This window comes from Pelodiscus sinensis, chromosome 5, assembly GCF_049634645.1.
Source record: "Pelodiscus sinensis isolate JC-2024 chromosome 5, ASM4963464v1, whole genome shotgun sequence".
In the NCBI taxonomy this organism is placed as follows: Eukaryota; Metazoa; Chordata; order Testudines; family Trionychidae; genus Pelodiscus; species Pelodiscus sinensis.
In genome coordinates, this window is record NC_134715.1 from 40,900,934 (window position 1) to 40,916,689 (window position 15,756).

A 15,756-nucleotide genomic window follows, 5' to 3' on the forward strand; every position below is an offset into this window, starting at 1 on the left:
AATATCGCCTCCGGTAGCAAAAGGAATTAATTTAAAAAGTGCATGCAATTTAAAGTCTCCCTAAAGTTAATCTCTAATGGCCTGATGGGCTGAGCACCCACTATTCCAGGCAAAGTCAATGGAAGCTGTTCCAGCATGTAGCGGTTTCTCCTGCATATAAAAGTTCAGAGATTCAGTAAACACTGCAAGACCATTCTGATTTTCTAATGAAAATCAAGAACCATGCCAATAATGTAGAAGGAGCTGCCGCATGTAGGAGAACAACTGCAGCATGAGTCTGCTCCCGTCCTCTCAGCTCATCCTTGCAGCATGTTAGTGTGATAGGCTATTCTATAGCACAGAGGCAGCTCTTCCTATATTCTCTGGCTCATAATGGTCCAAAGTCAAGGAACTGCCATACTGGATCAGACCCCAAGGCCCATATTGTCCAGGATCCTGTTTCAGACAGTGGCAAGCACCAGATGCTTCAGAGGAAGGTGCAAGATACTCTCAGTATGTCGATGTGTGATAGTCTGTCATCCATGAAGGCATCATCCTAAATCCTACTAGTAAGAGACTGACGTAAGCCCTGCAGCATGAGGTTTTATAGCCTTTCCTAAACCTTTTAGCAACAATTATAACAACTCTGGGTATTCTTGTTATCTAAATACACATTAATCCATTTTTGAATCTTGACACATTTTTGGCAATGAGCTCCACAATCTAATTATGCAGTGTATGAAAGAGAGTTTCTTTTTATCAATGTTGAATTTGCCACTTTTCAATGTCACTGAATTCCTATGATGGCAGGGTGGTAACCTACTTCTTTTGGAAGTGTAGGAGAACAAGGCAATCTGCTGCAAGGTAGAGAGCTCTCAGCTCATTTGAGAAGTAACAAACTGCCATCTCTCCTCTGATCTGACTGGCCTTGGGAATCACGCTGAGGAGGCAAGACTGGTCTTCAATGTCCCACACCTTTCAGAGACAGGAAGAGAGGGGTTAGTATTCCTATCTTAGCCACTTCTAGGTCTACATGAAAAACCAAACTCCCGTGTGCAATGATCAGTTAGATGTAAATATAAAAATCATGCGAATTTCGAGTTACACCAGTATGAATCTCATTAACTGCATCAGTGTGGTGACAGCAGCTCACACCCTTACTGCAGACATGCAACTTTCACCAGTGTATCGTGAGATGGTAACGTATTAACATAAGCTCTGTTCTACACAAGTGCCATGGCTACACTGGGCGCTGCCCCACTAAAGCTGTATGGACGTAGCTTAGAATTTCCTAACTAGACAGGTAGGGGGGCTGACAGAACTGATGGGCCCCTGGGTGAGGGCAGAGGAGGAGGAGACAGGACTCTTGGAAGGGATAGGGTCTTGTGTGGAAGGGGCAGAGCTAGGGCAGCCAGCTCTCAGCACCGCTTGGGGCTCTGGAGCATGCCATGTTGGACTCCAGTGGCAAATTAAAGGGCTCTGGCAGCAGTGGAGGCTGTGAGCCCAGGCCCTTTTGAATCGCCAGGCCCCAAAGCAACTACCCTCTTTGCCCCAGGGGTTGGCAGGCCTGAATGGGGACATTAGGGTGACAGAAGTGAAGGTTCATTGGGGATGGGGGAGAGGAACTGATTAGATGGTTCTGAGTAGTGATAATGAGCTATGAAGACTCTCACCTCTGTGTTGCTGGTTCACAACTAAGCTAGCTTGGAAGTGACAGATAGTTATTACCATCTAGAGGCTGTTTAGCAGACGGTGTGCAGAGAAGTAGGAAATAACATTTTTTCATTCTCTTACAGAAATGTCACAGACTAGCTGGCCCTTTAAAGCCAACTAGATTCAGCTTTGCTTGTGACTAGCTGCTTGCCTCTAGCTGATGGCACTAGTTATTAAGTGGCCAAAGCAGCTGTGAAGGAGTTGGAAGAAGACTGCAAGCAGAGAGGTGAATTCAGGGGGAAACAAGGCTGCTGAGGAGATAGGAAAATGCATTGGGAAGCGGGTCAGGATCCTCTGGACAGGCACCCTGATATAGGGATCTCCAGGTTCCTTGTAAGTGCTAGGGGAAGCTGACAAAATCCGTGGGGGAGGGAGGCAGTGAGGGAACGATTGCCAAGAAAAGAACTAACAAAAGAAGAATTCTGCAGGAGCAAGTTAGGCCTTGATGTAGGGTAAGTAACAGCATTTTAATAGCACCTGAGAGGGGTGAAATATGTATTAGTTCATCAGAGAAGCAAGAAGCCAGAGGCCTGAGTACCAAAGGGAGGCAGTGTTAAGTAATGGCTGTAGGGAAGCAGCAAAAAGAGGGTGAGAAGTAGGAAGCAGCAGCATGTCTGAAGAAGCAGATTCAGTTGCTTAATACAGCTAGAACCCAGAGTAGAGAAAGGGGCTGAGTTTCCCCTACCAGCTTCTAAGGAAGAGGGATGCAACCTTAACTGCAGGAGTATATTAGGCTCCTGTGGAAGAGGCCCTGAAAGAACACGTCAATGCAACCCCAGGAGCCAAAGAATTATTTGGATGTTTAGCTTAAACCTTCAGTAAGACCCTTTGTTACCCCCAAAGGACACGGAATGTTGTGACTTGGCCAGTGGACTAGACCACCGAAGACTTGGTCAGAGGCAGACTGTCAGCCGATGCTACAAGTGAGGGTCCTTTGCAGTATCGCACCCTGAACCAAGGGTGATGAGTACACTACCTTAAAAAATAAAACTTCTCAAATGCTCGCAGTCTGTGAGGACTGGAAGAGAGGGATATGAATATATCAAGTGAAAACATCAGCCTTGAATAGTAGCGCTAACATTCTCTCTCAGTTTCTACTGCATAATTCCAGAGAATTCAAGAGCAGAATTGGGGCATACTCTGTATAATCAAAACCACGTGAGGCAGACAATTGCAATTCAACCATCAAACCAAGGAATAAGACTAAAAAAAAAAAAACATACTAAGGTGGAAGGAACCCAGGTACTGGGTAATCTAGAACCAATACAGGACATTATACTGCAGATATTTTTCCTCTCACCAGCTGAGCACCTTCCTATATTAAGTATTTAGGGTTCAATGTTAAAAGGTGTTGAAGAGTCTTCAACTACTACTTAACCAGGGTGATGATAGGTGAGGAACAAACATCACTGATTTGGTTGACTTAGTGTAGCTTCTCCACACACACATCATTTGAGAAATTATGTCTACATTAAGATGAGGTATGATATGGAGCAGTAAAGTGATGCTAAGTGAGCCCTTAGAGTAATTAACTAACAATTGCAAATATTTTAAACTAGTCATTTTAACATGTAGGTGGTGTCATTGTTTCTACATTTCTACATTCTACATCGTATCCACATTTCTATTTCAGGACATAAAGTTGGATTTCTTTGACCTCAAAGCATCACTGCAACATTGGAATAAACCAAAATCTAAATAAGTGAAATGTAAAAGTATTCACTATAAATGTCACCAACATCATCATCTTGTACATTATTATGAACTGAGAGTGTGTGGGTTGCATCAGTCTTTATTGCCTTGGCACTGGGTATCTTAGGCAGGGGAAAGCACAGCTTTTCCACATCGCCAAGCATGGCCTCACCCACATCCAGAACACCTATTGTAGGCATACTGGGAGAAGAGTGTTGCTGCCCTCAGTGCCTACCATCCCTTTGTGCGGGAACCGGGAGGCTGAGGCCACATGCCGCCCCAACTTCCTGTGGTGCTGGGGGGTGGCTGGGTACAGGGCTGAGTGGTGTGCCTCCCCCAGCCCTACCTTCACCCAACAGCATGCTTGGCACATAATTCTGTGCAGGAAAGACTGTTTCCCTTTTACTTCTGATTATTTGATGAACTAGTTTTAAGAGAACCCTTAATTAATAAAATCCTTTGTTATGTTTCAAATCTTTGGAAACATTTTAACAAATATATAGTGAAATTTCATTAATATGTTTTCTTGTGAGAATCACAAAAAATAAGTTCATGTTCCCCTTTTCTAAAACACACTAAACCACTCCAATTTAAAATATATGCATTTTTTTCAGCGAGTTTCAATATGTAGTAACCTGGAATGTTTACTTATGCAGGCTTAAGAGTATATTTAAAATATAAAATCAGCTTAAAAATACTGATGAAGGAAATGTAAAACAGAAGAGCTGCATCATGTATTCCATAATATATAATGTTATATTCAGCAGGACAATTAACTAGCACTTACCACAAAGCTGTTGCAAATAAATCTGAAAAACTTCAGGGTATATCAAAAAACCTGTGAATGACATTTTTCCCACCCATCCAAAATTTAGTGCTTTTAAGTAGGTGCCTTCTACATGTCTAGTCATCACAATCTAGTATGCAGTGGAAAACATGCTCCGTTTTCTGTGCAAGACATTTTAGAAAAGTGTTTTTCCCCCAAGTTTCGTTTGGTACACTTGGGTTCAGGGATTTGGATAAAGAGAGAGATACAGAGGAGAACAGAACTGGGGGCATTAGGGGTAAAGTATGAGTAGGCTGGAGAGCTTGTTCCTCCAAGTAGCCGCTTCACCTATCCAACTTTCTAGTCCAGTGGTGAGGATACTTGCTTGGTTGTAGGTTATCAATGGTGGCTCTGCAGAGCCAACACGCATGGGGAGTGGGCTTGAGAACCAGCTTCCCACGCACACTAGCTCCCTCCTGCTCTCCCCACGCTGCTGCCTCTGATACCCTGCTCATGCTGGCTCCCCACAAACACTGGCTCCTGCCTGCCTCCCCCCCACTGCTTCTGTGGGAGGCAGCAATGGGGAGCAGGCAGCTCTGCAGAGCCGGCATGTGCAGAGAGCCAGTTTAAAAGCTGGCTCCTTGTACATACTGGCTCCCACCTACTTCCCCAGGCCGCTGCCTCTGATAGGGTATGTCTACACTACCCTCCTAGTTCGAACTAGGAGGGTAATGTAGGCATACCGCACTTGCAAATGAAGCCCGGGATTTGAATTTCCCGGGCTTCATTTGCATAAGCGGGGAGCTGCCATTTTTAAAACCCTGCTGGTTCGAACCCCGTGCAGCACGGCTACACAGGGCACGAACTACTGTTACTCCTCATTTCACGAGGAGTAATGGTAGTTCGAACTAGGAAGCCTAGTTCGAACTACCTAGTTCGTACCCCGTGTAGCCGCGCTGCACGGGGTTCGAACCAGCGGGGTTTTAAAAATGGCGGCTCCCCGCTTATGCAAATGAAGCCCAGGAAATTCAAATCCCGGGCTTCATTTGCTAGTGCGTTATGCCTACATTACCCCGCTAGTTCGAACTAGCGGGGTAGTGTAGACATACCCATAGTGAGGCAGCTGTGTTCGGGAACGGGGCAAGAGGCCAGATGGCTGCATGGGGAGTCAGCTTGAATGCTAGCTTCCCATGTGTACCAGCTTCCATTTGCCCCCCTAATCCTCCACACTGCTGCCTCTCTATCAGAAAGCTTGTACCTCAGGTTAGAACCCACAACCTCCTCCCACACAGCAAACCCCTGTTCCAACTTGGGGGAAGTGAGCAACAGAGGAGGGGGGGGGGGGAATAGGGTAAGGGAGTGGAGCAAAGGGTCCCAAAAATTTTATTAATCAAAACAGAGGGTTTTGGGTAGCTAAGGTTTGAGAACTGCTGATCTAGCCCGTTGGTATTTATGTGAACCAGTTGTTTCTGACTGGATTTTACCAACGGAGAAGTGATGCTGTTAAGGCTCGAGGAAATGAACGAAACAAGGGGAGATGAAACCTGCACCTCATGAATTTCTGCTTGACATGCCTAGGTGTCCACACTGGCTTCTGAAAACTCTGCAACTTACTGAGAACACAACTACTCACCATGACTGTGCTGTCCATAGAGACGGAGAAGAGCTTTGTGTTGCCATCAGCTATACACAGGAAGCCAATTGGGGAAGTATGTCCACGCAGTAAGCCAATAGCCCATCTAGTAAAACAAAATACTTGTAAGTAGATTTAACTCTTGAATTGTGAAAAATTTCCTGAAGTCTCATGGTGTTAATTACCCTCTTGTGTGACAGTTTTTTAAAATATTTGTTCATGATGAACAAGCCCTTATTTTTGACCTTGAATTTAATATTATGGGAAAATTACAATTTATTTGTAGATATTCATCACCTAACACTAATGATTTAATCCTCACAATACACAGGCCAGATTGGTAAACTTTATTAGTTCCATTTCACAAGTGAAGAAATGGACACACAGAAGTATCCAAGACCACAGGAGAAGGAGCAGAGCTAGGAATTAGGGATGTGAAAGTGTAAACATGTACATGGTTAACCAATGAGCGTAAGCTCATTGGTTAACCTTCACAGTTACATGCACTCCTCCTCCCTTGCACTGCTGCCTCTGCTGCAGCAATGTGTATGGGGGGGGGGAGTAGACAGGAGTCTCTGCTCCTGGGGAGCCTCCTGCCCCACCCAGTGCTGCAGGGGCAAGGGAAGGGAGAAGGCAGGTCCAAGGGTTGCAAGCAGAGCTGGTCCACGAGGGGAGCCAGTTTAAAAATCAGCTCCCTCTGTAGACTGATTTCCGCCTCCCCTCTCCCACAGAGCAGCTTCTATCAGGCAACAAGGGGGGTGGTGAGTATTGTGGTTTGGATGAACTGATAAGCCTAGACTTATTGGTTAATTGTTTACACGACTATATGCTAACATCCCTATTGTATTGTTCTAGTTTAATAAAAATGTTGTGCAAAATTGAAATGTCTTACAGAAGTCTAACTTTATCAACCAAACTAGTAGTCTCAAATAAAATATTGAGTTAATTTGACAATATCTTTTTCCCTACAAATATATGTTGATCTGCATTACTCACTCTCCTTTATTAATCAAGTCCCATATCAGCCATCCCCTTACTTGGGCTGGAATTTCTGACAGGCCTATAATTACATGGGTTGTCTTGTTAAACACATGTCCAAGTCTTTTAAAGATTGGAGCCTGAAAGATTATACATGTAGAACCATAAGCCAATTTTGCAGTTACTTTTACAGCAGCACTGCACTTGCAGTCTTTGCATAATACCATATTTTCAATTCAAAGTGAATGTAACTTTTAGTTCTAGCTCCTGGGAACAGGGATCAGCTTGTCTTGATTATCTTAAAAAATACATTGTTAGTGCTACAATAAACAAATACATGAAAACTGACTGACACTGTTAAGCCCTTCAGCCACTTACCCAGGGACATAAGGATTCCATAGACGAATATTCCGGTCCAAACCCCCAGTCACAAGAATATTACTTTCTTTACAGAAGTCAAAGGCCTTGACCCCTCTGGGCACTTTGAACTGCGTTTCATCACAGTTAAAGCGCCTTGGAGGAGAAGACCCAGCTGGCAGAGAGCACCTGGTTGGAACACTTCTCGAGTCCATCAGAATCTTCAGACGATGCTGCACATCTTTAGTTCCACTGACACAGCCTGTGCCCAAAAAACTGGAATGAGAAAAATAAACAACATGCTTTTTTCCCCCCAATTACATTAAAAGAAAATATCAAGAGCCCATTCCTGCAAAGGAACAAACAGTTAACTTTACCCATGTCAGATGTCCCATTGAGGTCAATGGGGATACTCACATAGATAAAGTTAAGCAGGGGTGTAAGTGCTTGCAGTATTGGAGTGTGTTGCAAGGCTGAAGATCCAAAGCTGTTCAATGAAGTGCATACAGAGAGCGTTAATGTACCATTTAAAAGTCAAATGTTTTTAAAAAAAAACATTTCCATTTACCTACTGGATTGTCAAGTGGCAAAAATATAAACTCACCACACAGCAGAAGCTACTACCCTGTGGGCTGGCTGTGGCTCCCCTTTCGGTGGGGCATGACCTGGTGCAGAAGACTGCAGCCCCACCTAGGTTTGGCCCTGCTATCCCTCTCTCAGGACAAAGTGCCAAACCTGAGCAGCACTGTGACCTAGGTTGCAATACAGTATTTGGTTCAAGGAACTGGGACCAGACCTGCAGAACAGAAACTTCTGCTGTGAGGTGGCTTCCTCTGCAGCCTCACCTCTCCCGCCCCGCCGGGGCAAGACACAACCTCCTCCCTGGCATGGTTCCCTGTAACATGACACAACTCACAGCCATGGGACCTCCTTCTGGTCACTTGGGAATTAGCTCTTCAGTGCTGAAGTGCCCCCTTCAGTCTAGCATCTCACCTGCTGTTACCTTTTCATGGCTCCACCACCTTGGATTAGTGCCCATGTCCCCCCCCCTTCCCCCCAGACTGCACTGCCCTTCCCTCTGGGTACTGCACTACTGAAGTGCCACATTTTGGGGTTCTCTCCCTCCCAAGGAACCCCCAACGTCCACCTTGCTTCAGTGGCCTACTCCAGTCATCATCTAACCCCTGCCCCAGGGGCAAACTGCAGTCTGAAATGGCCACTCATCATTGGCAAGCAGTTGTGGACCTGCTGCCTTTGCCTACCCTGACCTCCTCCCTGCAGTACCCTCAAGGCAAGCTTCAGGCCCTGTAGCCTGGGAGATTCCCTGGCCAAGCTTCCCCTGCTCTGTGTGCATTTCTCCAGTCAGGAAGCCTCTAGCTTCCCTGGCAGCTAGGTCCCTTCTGCTTTACAGCTGGAGCAAGAAAGAATGAGTCTATCTTTGCTCCCTCCAGGACCTCTTATTATACAGCCCCAGCTGGGCCCTAATTGTCGGTCTTCAACTCAGCTGCTGGTTCCACTGCTCCAGCCCTTTTCCAGGGCTGGGTTTTAACACTTAATGGGCCAGTGCAGGGCAGATGTCCCATCACATGCTCCCACTTTATATAGCACATCCATGACGTTACACTCCATTTTCCCCCTTAATCCCTTAGCTTTTATTAAATGTACTGTGACTTTGGGGGGGGGGGGGTAAAAAAATGCTGTGAGAAATCTGCAGTCCTCTCTATCTGCCAAGTGCAGTGAAAGTAGATAGCTTCTCTTTGAGTTTGCTTGAATGTTGAAGTAAAAATACAGAATAAACATTTACAGCTCTTTTCATGTTCAAAGCACTTTACAAACATTATCTAATTTGAGTCTCATAATACTCCTTTTGGATAGATAATTTAACTTCAATCCTGCAAGGTGCCCCTTCTGGCAAGAAAAGTCTAAGGTGTCCGTGTTATGTTCTCTCACCAGACTGTTTTGTAGGGGATAGAGACATCTTTTTATCTGTTACAGGAAAACTGAGTTACAAGTTATTTTGAGTTTCAGTTCAGCTGTAGAATGTAAAAGAGTCATTATGATTTCTTGTGATTATGATTTCTTTCTCTCTCTCTAAGACTTCATATTTGGACATTCTTTGTCAACTGTTTATTCTGATTTCAGATTAAAACAATCATGACTGAAAAATACTTGCCTTGCTTTTTATTTGTGGAGAAATATAACAGAATCTCTAATTTTTCTAAATTAATATACAAGTAGACATTCAAGACAATCTAACTGATTTCAGAAAAAGTCAAATTGATTTTGCAGATAACTCATTACTTCAATTTCTCCCTCATAACAAATCATTCTTTGTCTCTTCTCTCTCCACCATCATTTAGGAAGCAAACACCACAGTGATTTGTTCTATACATAAGGGGCATTGAGAAATATCATGTGGTTTAATATGTTAAAGAAGTATTATAGATTATTTTTAAATGAGGAGATGAAAAATGGTAACTTGTATTCTTATGTTCAAATGGCTTTTTGTTCTCAAGGATAATGACAGTAATGCAATTTTGAAAGCTAAAGAGGCAAATATGTGCTATCATATCCCAGAGATGTCCTATACAGTATGAACTGAAAATCAGTAACAAAATGTTAACTGTGGTTTCAGTCATGCATAGTATAAACTAATCAATAATTTGTTGAGACAGATTTCAAGTCTTACACTGTGTGGCATATTGGTGCTCTTCTAAACACCTGAATGTCCTAAGTAATATTAAATCACTCCACATTGCACTAAAATATCACGATCACTTACAAAGTCAAATGCCTGTAACAAATTGAAACAAACCAATAGTTTTACATTCTCATACACAGTTATATACAGCTTTCTCTTTTTTTAAATAAGCAGAATGGAAGGGAATGGAGCAGTATTTTAGCACAACAGTTTAAGAAACACTAGAGTTTAAAGGACTAGGACATTAGAGTCAGGTAACCAAACTGCAGCACTGCTATGCAAGGAAATCTGTCTTTCAGAATGGCCTAGGATTCTTCCCTATAAACCAGAAGGGCAGTTGCAAGAACCTTTTACCTCCTTATGGACTTTGAAAATGAAACTGATCAGCATAAAGTCTTCCTCTTAAGAAATGCTGAGATTCAAGAGTAAGCCTTCCTTGCCACAGAAGTTATTTCAATGTGTGACAAGATTCTTCTGCTTGTACATTTTCACTTACCTATAACTACTGCAGTATAATCATCATTTGAACTGGATATAATGGAATCTATAGAATGAATATACTTGATCTGCAACAGATGATAGAAAAAAATACAGACATTTTTAGTAAAACGTCTGACATGCTTTTCAGGCTTCAATGTGTTTTTAAAAAAGGCTTGTTTTACTTTTTTATCTAGACATATTTAGGGCCATATTCAAAAAGGTACTTGACAATATTCCAATCACCACTGCAACGGCTGACCCCTAGGTGCCCTACCACCTTGGGTAATTCTTAACCGTGACCTAGGTGCCTAGGCTCTCCATACAATCAATGGGGAGAATTCTAAGAAAGGGATCTTCAGAAGCCAGAGCTGAGTTATACTATCCAGGAGTGAAGTATGAGGAAAGGGAGTAGGCCCAGATCCTGACAGGTATTTAGGTGCTTGATTGATGGGCCAGATTAGGTATTTCCGTCCACTCATGATTCTCAGCCATGAACCCTCTCCTGGAATTACCAGGTCATCCCTTTTTTGTGGAGGAAAGGAATTTCAACCGTGAATAGTCAATAGTTTAATGGCCTTCATAGCTTACGTGCAACATGCCTCAGGTGGCACATTACTAGGATTCATCACCAAATTTTATCTACTCTTTGGAGCATTAATTACCCCAGCTTGAGCTGGGTACTAACGGGGAGTGCAATATGAACACTGACCCGTGCCTTCCAGCTTTATGGTGAGGGCACTCAACTGGGCTGCAGGAGAATGCCTTTCAAGTCTTTGCACCACATGTGGCAGAGACGGGACTTTGAACCCAAGGCTCCCACTTTCCAGGTGCGTGTCCTAACTATCATGATGGTAGGGACAGAAAAATTCTCTCTTGGCTGTCTTTTATATCAGGACTTGCACATGCTCCAAAGCAGGCCTAAGGAATAGGCCCTGCCAATGCTAGGTCACTAGGTGACCTCTGCCTACTTTGAGAATCCTGTGTTAGGGATTTTGAAGCTTTGGCTTGAGCTAGGGCTTCGAGCAGTTTGTTGGCTGTGCACAGTGTCACTGTTTTTAGGCGGCTTTGTGAATGCTGACAAGTAGAATCTCGTAGGCACCTATAGGGTGAGACGGCAATTGACCAGCCTTTTTGATTTTGTTATTACACTATAACCGCCATACTCCAGGTGTCCCCCCGGACCGTGGCAGGCGGAGGCAGAAGTGGTTCAGCTGGGAGAATGGCAGCACAATGATGCTCTCTGCCAGAGGCTTTTCCTCACTGCTTCCATAGCAGCGGGGAAGCAGGATCTGGAAGGGAGGGGAACTCAAGAGTGCCAGGTAAGCACCTTATCCTCATCCCCCTCACTCTTTTCCCAGCCCGACAACATCTTTAATGCGGCAAAACCTGTTCCTCGGAGTTGCCCAATTAAAGAGGTTCAAGTATAGTGCCTAAATGCTGGCGTTAGGCACTTAAGTATCTGGGCCATAGGGAATAAGGTATGCAGTTGTTCCCAACAATAGTGAGAACTAGGCATGCACTAGTCTCCCAAAAACTGCATGGAAATTCTGGCATGAGAGGTACACTCCCAAAACACATGAAGCAGCTCACATTATGCTGACATGAGAGAGTTCCCTACCCCAATATGGTATTAACTTCAAATTAAACATTACCAGCCACGGGGGCCAGATGTCTTCTACATGACAAACCAGAATCCTTCTATTATCAAGCTGCATTCTCATATCTGGTGTTTCAGTTCTGAGATCATCAAAGGCTGGAAATGGCACAGAAGCAGCATGCTCATGCAAAAGGGAGAATGGGCTTTTTTAGCTTGATGGTGACTCTGGTCAAACAAGGAGCAGTATTACTGGGCTCCAATGAACTTCAAATTAAATTCAATGTTACTACACTATAACTGCCATACTCCAGGTGTCCCCGGACCCTGGAAGGCGAAGGCAGAAGCGGCACGGCACGCAGTCGCTCCCCCTGGGTCCCAGCTGGGAGAATGGCAGCACAGCCATTTCACGGTCCTACTTCTGTGGCAGAATGGTGGCTAGGATATGAATTGGGAGAAAAATGGGGTTGAATCCCTAGCTCTGCCATCACGTTCCCTGTTTGACCTTTGGTGAATCACTTAATCTAGCTGTGCCTCAGTTTCCCTAACTTTAAAAAATGTGGGTACAATCAACATTCCCTCTAATCCGGAGCTACTCAATTTTGGAAGCCCCAGGGGCCACAAAGATACTCGCAATACATGATGAGGCCCGCAACTTAAGTGTGGTTGCATATACATGCAAATATATATGCAAATATATGCAAATCGATTCTTTCACACTTATGGTCACGAATACAAGGATTATAACAATGTGCAGGCCCCATTTAAGTCAGTTCTGCTGATATTAATAAAATACAATATTTACCCAATTTCCACCCATATGACAGCACTTTTAATGAGCAATGACAGTCCTGGAATGTAGCTACTAAAATGTATATTAACCAAAGACCATTATATTGACTATTTTTTTGTTTTGGCACCCACCTGTAGGCCATGTTTTGAGCCTCTCGTAAATCCAAACTGCATTGTGGGCTGCAAACAAATGGGCCGCATGTTGAGTAGCCTTGCTCTAATCTTTTCCATCCATGTGCAGAATAAATGTTCTTATGTGCACCGCGGCATGTACAAATGTGCATCGCCAATAAAAATCAGCTGGGTAGCATTTGAATTTCTCCTGAGCAGCTACACAAATGCGCAGCTTAAAGGGAACATTGGTACAATAATACTTCCTTTCCATCATGCTTGTTAGAACATAAGAACGGCTGTACTGGGTCAGACCAAAGGAATATCTAGCCCAGTATCCTGTCTGCCGACAGTGGCCAGCACCAGGTGCCCCAGAGAGGGTGGACCGAAGACAATGATCAAGCGATTTGTCTCCTGCCATCCCTCTCCAGCCTCTGACAAACAGAGGCCAAGGACACCATTTTATCCCCTGGCTAATAGCCTTTCATGGACCTAACCTCCATGAAATTATCTAGCTTCTCTTTAAACTCTGTTATAGTCCTAGCCTTCATAGCCTCCTCTGGCAAGGAGTTCCACAGGTTGACTACACGCTGTGTGAAGAAGAACTTTCTTTTATTAGTTTTAAACCTGCTACCCATTAATTTCATTTGGTGTCCTCTAGTTCTTCTATTTAGGGAACTAATAAATAACTTTTCTTTATCGGCTCTCTCCACACCACTCATGATTTTATATACCTCTATCATATCCCCCCTCAGTCTCCTCTTTTCTAAACTGAAAAGTCCCAGTCTCTTTAACCTCTCCTCATATGGGACCTGTTCCAAACCCCTAATCATTTTAGTTGCCCTTTTCTGAACCCTTTCCAAGGCCAAAATATCTTTTCTGAGGTGAGGAGATCACATCTGTACACAGTATTCAAGATGTGGACGTACCATAGTTTTATACAGGAGCAGTAAGGTATTCTGGGTCTTATTTTCTATCCCTTTCTTGTTCTCTCATCTATTTAGACTTTAAGCTATTTGGGACACAGGTGATCCCTAATTATGCGTATGTTCACTACTTAGCACAATGGAGACTTGAACTCCACTGCAGCCTCTAAGTGCTACGGTTCAAAATATAATAAAAGGAATGATAAGTCAGTACTCAGAGATATGTGGAATATTACACTAAAAGGGGATGGTGGCTAGAATGGTACAGAAAGGAAGAACATTCAGCTACTCTCTAATTCTTTCCAAAATAATGCACTGGTTTTAGCTACTTAGCGATGATGTATATGGTAACAAATACCACTTCATAGTCATTGCATTAAATGTACTATTGAGATCTACAAATGAAAGGTGCTCTATAGAAGACTTACAAAGAAAACAATAAAATATACTCAGAAGTTAGGAAGTAGAATTAAATTTAGGCTCCCAAACACAAAAAACTCACAACAATGGAAGTCAAATCCTCTTACCTTGGTCACCCAATCGTTATGAACCTTCCAGCGAATGAAGGTGATGTTTCTACTATCAGTAATGCTCTCCAAGGAAACACTGGGGATTTCCTCCATAGCTGGACACTTTGTCCAATTCCTATAGTCATGGAAAACTGTTAGTAACTGAGAGAATTGAGGCTTTTTTGTTTGCTTTATGAACTGATTTTTTTTTAAGTATTTGGTTCCCCAGAGCACTGGACATTGTGTATTTATTTGTAACTATGTAAACCATTCCCTTAAATCAGATGTCTGTTTTGTACAGGTGTTAGATGAATCACAACACAAGAGGCAAGGCAATTAAACATCAAGCCCCAAATCTTTGTTAGGGTATGTCTAGACTATGCTAGACTTTCAAGGAGGATATGCAAATTCCCGTGGAATTTGCATATCTTCTTTCGAGCTCACTTTCGAAAGCGGCACTTTTGAAAGTGAAACTAATCTAGTAGTTTTGTCGGTGAACGCTCCCGTTTGTCGACAAGCCACTTTTCCTTAAAAAATGAGGTTTATGCGGCTTGTTGACAAACGGGGGTGGTTCACCAATAAAACTGCGTCTAGATTACTTGCACTTTCGAAAGTGAGCTCGAAAGAAGATATGCAAAGTCCCGTGGAATTTGCATATCCTCTTTCAAAGGTCTAGCGTAGTCTAGGCGTACTCTTCATGAGATTGGAATGATGAAGGTATCTGAAAATCAACTCTTATATTGTATACTCTGAGCTATGATTCATGAGACAGTATGAAGAGGGTAGGAGCTCATTGTGTTGGGCACTGTATAAACATAAAACAAAAATGGGAATATCCCAAAGATTTGTGAGTATAAATTATAAAATTATAAAGTATTACTCTGCTCTCATGTAGCCAGCTGCACATAAGGGGCATTTCCACTGAAATCAATGGAGTTACGCTATGAGACAGGAATCATAAATCAATTTTTTCCTAGTTAAATGAATACTGCCAGGTAGCTTAGGCCAAAATTGTAGATTTTTGTTAAAAAAATTTTTTTAAATTTCAATGACAGAATCCTTTGCTATGTTTACAGTCTAAGCATTTCAGCATTGTGTCAATTAGCACATCAGAGTCAGACAGCAATATACATCCCTTCTTCTTTTCCTACACTACGACATTCAGCCACTCACTCCTGACAACTAGGTTGTACACTACGCCATCAACATAAGAACAAGACAGCAGCCTGTCACTGATGCTTCTCAATTAGCCATCAGTGTTCAGTGACATCTTTCTCCCCACCATTGGCTCTTTCTTCTCTCTCTGTTCTTGTCTATGAAACTTTTATAAACAAAGTTTTAACTTTGTCTAACTGTATAACATTTAGAGAATGTAAAGCACTGTTTTAAAGTGATCACTATTTATTATCATTGTCATTAACTGAAGTATTCATAGGTGCTCAGGTACTGACAGTTAGCCAGACACTAGAGTAGATCTAATGTCCATCCTCTCACTGCTGGATTCACTAGAGCTGCATCCTGTGCA

At 43.1% G+C, this 15,756-nt stretch overlaps 1 protein-coding gene across 1 annotated transcript in view; it reads right to left on the minus strand.

Annotated features, from left to right (window-relative positions):
- Positions 1 to 15,756, minus strand: part of LOC102462772 (cilia- and flagella-associated protein 337-like) — a 74,621-nt gene that overhangs the window by 40,603 nt on the left and 18,262 nt on the right. Inside the window, exons 11-15 of the mRNA XM_075929869.1 lie at positions 14,250 to 14,367; positions 10,316 to 10,385; positions 7,140 to 7,380; positions 5,784 to 5,889; positions 803 to 954 (exon numbers count right to left, since the gene is read on the minus strand). Of these exons, the coding sequence (XP_075785984.1) occupies positions 803 to 954; positions 5,784 to 5,889; positions 7,140 to 7,380; positions 10,316 to 10,385; positions 14,250 to 14,367 (687 nt within the window). The remainder of the gene's footprint in view (positions 1 to 802; positions 955 to 5,783; positions 5,890 to 7,139; positions 7,381 to 10,315; positions 10,386 to 14,249; positions 14,368 to 15,756) is intronic.